Below are 2,768 nucleotides of genomic sequence, written 5' to 3' on the forward strand. Positions count from 1 at the left end.
GTTTCTTTAATTTTAACCTTTCGTCGTAATGCTCTGAGTTTCTGCAGGTATACAAAAATATAGGTACTTGTTTTGACAAGGTGATTTGACAAGTGAATCAATCATTGTACTATGGCCGATTGTGGTTAAGCATTGCTCATATATACATAAGATGTAGTATAAATGCTAAAATGTATAGTACAAATAAGATATTGACCTGTCTGGCAGGTATCATGGGTATGCATGGGTGTATGTAGTATACATAGATGGGTTGATATTTGATACACAAGCCCTCCCTAGTTATTTGTCTTTATGGTCCCAGTAATAAAAAATATTAATGTATAGTTGCAGCAAAGATCAAAGGCCTAACAGTTGTGATAAAACCCACAGAACACTTCCACCAATATCGCAGTGTGATATTATAAATAGCACACTCATTTATTTAATGTGCAGCAGTGTGATATCAGTGATAGCAGAGCACGTGCAATCTTTGCTGGAACTATACACTAAAACAATTAATACATAAAAAACTAATAATAAGACTCTCTTACTTTATTATTCTTACAAGATTTCTTTCCACATGAGCAATAATCTTCTATACACAACATACCAGCTGCCTTACATGGACATGCTCCTTTGCCTTTCCCATGAACACAGGCTGTCTTGCAACTACACCAAAGCCTTTGAGGCTTAAGAGCAGAGGCAGTGGGATAACTATACTCATCATCTGTGGATGAACTAGATGTCTCACTGATTAATCCATCCATTGCTTTAGCCACTGTATAGCGTGCTCACTATTCTGTAGTCCTCCCGATACCTGCAGGTGTCCAAAATGTGTGCTGCTTATGATAACTATATCTACTATAAGTACTACAAGTGCCATCCAATAGTGGTGGGCGATACTATCCAAATAGTATCGATACAACCGATACTGGGCCAGTATCGAGTAGTATCGGTATCGAAAATTTAAGAGCAGCAGTATCGATACTGAGACCACACGTCTAACCACGCCTTAATTAATTAATTTTAAGCACGTTTGTATCCATTATTTGTGGTGAATTAACTGAAATTAATTAATAAAGGGTGTGGTTAGTATCATATCGAATAGTATCGATACCAGAATGAAAATACTCAGTATCGTATCGAATCCAAAAAATACAGTATCGCCCACCACTACCATCCAATGCATCTCCCAGTTATTCACCTCTTATGGCTTTAGTAATAAAAACTACTTCCTCGTCATAGCTGCTTTGTAGTATGGTGCGTGGGCGGATCAAAGGCACCGCCAGTGCTATAACTTCCAATAACTGCATGGTAGGAAAATGTAGCACTGTGTGGAATATATAGTACTGCACAGTATAATATGTATGAGCATTCCTGTTAAAATTGACATATCTTATAGGTACATCATAAACTGTACATACATGTACATGTATGCAAGTAGAGCTGATTTTAATCGAGAATGATTTTTCATGAAACTTGACAAAAGTCTATGTACTATATATAACATGTAGTACAAGGGCATCAGCCAATTTTTGTCAAAAATGTCAAGTAAAGAATTCTCAATTTTTATAACATTTTTTAATGCATATACATGTTCTTATGTTGTGTAGAAAGTTTGAAGTGATTCCAATCGAATTTGAATTTTTTACGAATTTTTAAAGTTGTTAAAAAATTGGGTCAAAGTCCCTGTGCTATAGTACAGGGGTGTTGGCCAAATTTCGCCAAAAACGTCAAGTTGAGAATTCTTAGTTTTTTATAATATTTTCTGATACATATACATGTTTTTATGTTGTGTAGAAAGTTTGAGGTGATTCCGATCAAATTTGGATTTTTTACGAATTTTTAAAGTTGCTCAAAAATTGGGTCAAATTCCCTGTACTATAGTACAGGGGCATCAGCCAATTTTTGCCAAAAATGTCAAGTAGAAAATTCTCAATTTTTATAGCATTTTCTAATGCATATACATTTTTTATGTTGTGTAGAAAGTTTAAGCTAATTCCAATCAAATTTGGATTTTTACAAATTTTTAAAGTTGCTCAAAAATTGGGCCAAAGTCCCTGTAACAGGGGCATTGGCCAAATTTTGCCAAAAATGTCAAGTAGAGAATTCTCAATTTTTATAACATTTTCTGATACATATACATGTTCTTATGTTTTGTAGAAAGTTTGAGGTGATTCCGATCAAATTTGGATTTTTTACGAATTTTTAAAGTTGCTCAAAAATTGGGCTTTTGGCCAAAAAATGACTTGGACCTACTTCTTTATTTTCATAATAATTTGCTTATTTTTAATGTATAATTGTACATTCTAATTTTTAGTTCTCAAGTCATTGAAGGAGTCGAAGTTTTGAGAGAGTTAAAAACAGCATCAAGAGGAGGAGAAGGAGGGGGAGGGGGCGGGTCAATGGGTGGAGATGATTCAACCGAATCACATGTGATGTCACATGTTGACTGTATCACTTCCTTAGCTGTCATTCCGTATAAAAGTCCACAGAATTTAACGCAACAGTTTATCATCAGTGCCTCTTGTGACGGTATTATTAAACTTTGGAAATAACCATCATTAATTTTTGTTCAAAATTTTGTTTATTATTATTGTGTGTGTGTGTGTATAATAATATATATAGAATTTTATTATTATTATAAAGTATATTACTGATGTAGATCAAAGAAGCTGTGAGGTCTGCTAATTGTGACAGCAGACCCTTGGCCTTGGTTTTGGGTGTTACTAGTTGGTTAGCAGTCCGAGGTGAAGCCAAGGGTTGCTATCCAACCAGTAATATCTGAA

General features: G+C 34.6%; 1 protein-coding gene across 1 annotated transcript in view; it reads left to right on the forward strand.

The window, feature by feature from the left end:
• LOC109589303 (phosphoinositide 3-kinase regulatory subunit 4-like) overlaps positions 1–2,365 on the forward strand; it is a gene marked incomplete at its 5' end in the record, with an annotated part of 7,724 nt that extends 5,359 nt beyond the window's left edge. Inside the window, one exon of the mRNA XM_020005409.1 lies at positions 2,300–2,365. Coding sequence (XP_019860968.1) covers positions 2,300–2,314 — 15 coding nt within the window. The remainder of the gene's footprint in view (positions 1–2,299) is intronic.
• Positions 2,366–2,768: the final 403 nt, after the last annotated feature.

The sequence above is a fragment of the Amphimedon queenslandica genome, unplaced genomic scaffold (assembly GCF_000090795.2).
Source record: "Amphimedon queenslandica unplaced genomic scaffold, v1.1 AMPQUscaffold_11451, whole genome shotgun sequence".
In the NCBI taxonomy this organism is placed as follows: domain Eukaryota; kingdom Metazoa; phylum Porifera; class Demospongiae; order Haplosclerida; family Niphatidae; genus Amphimedon; species Amphimedon queenslandica.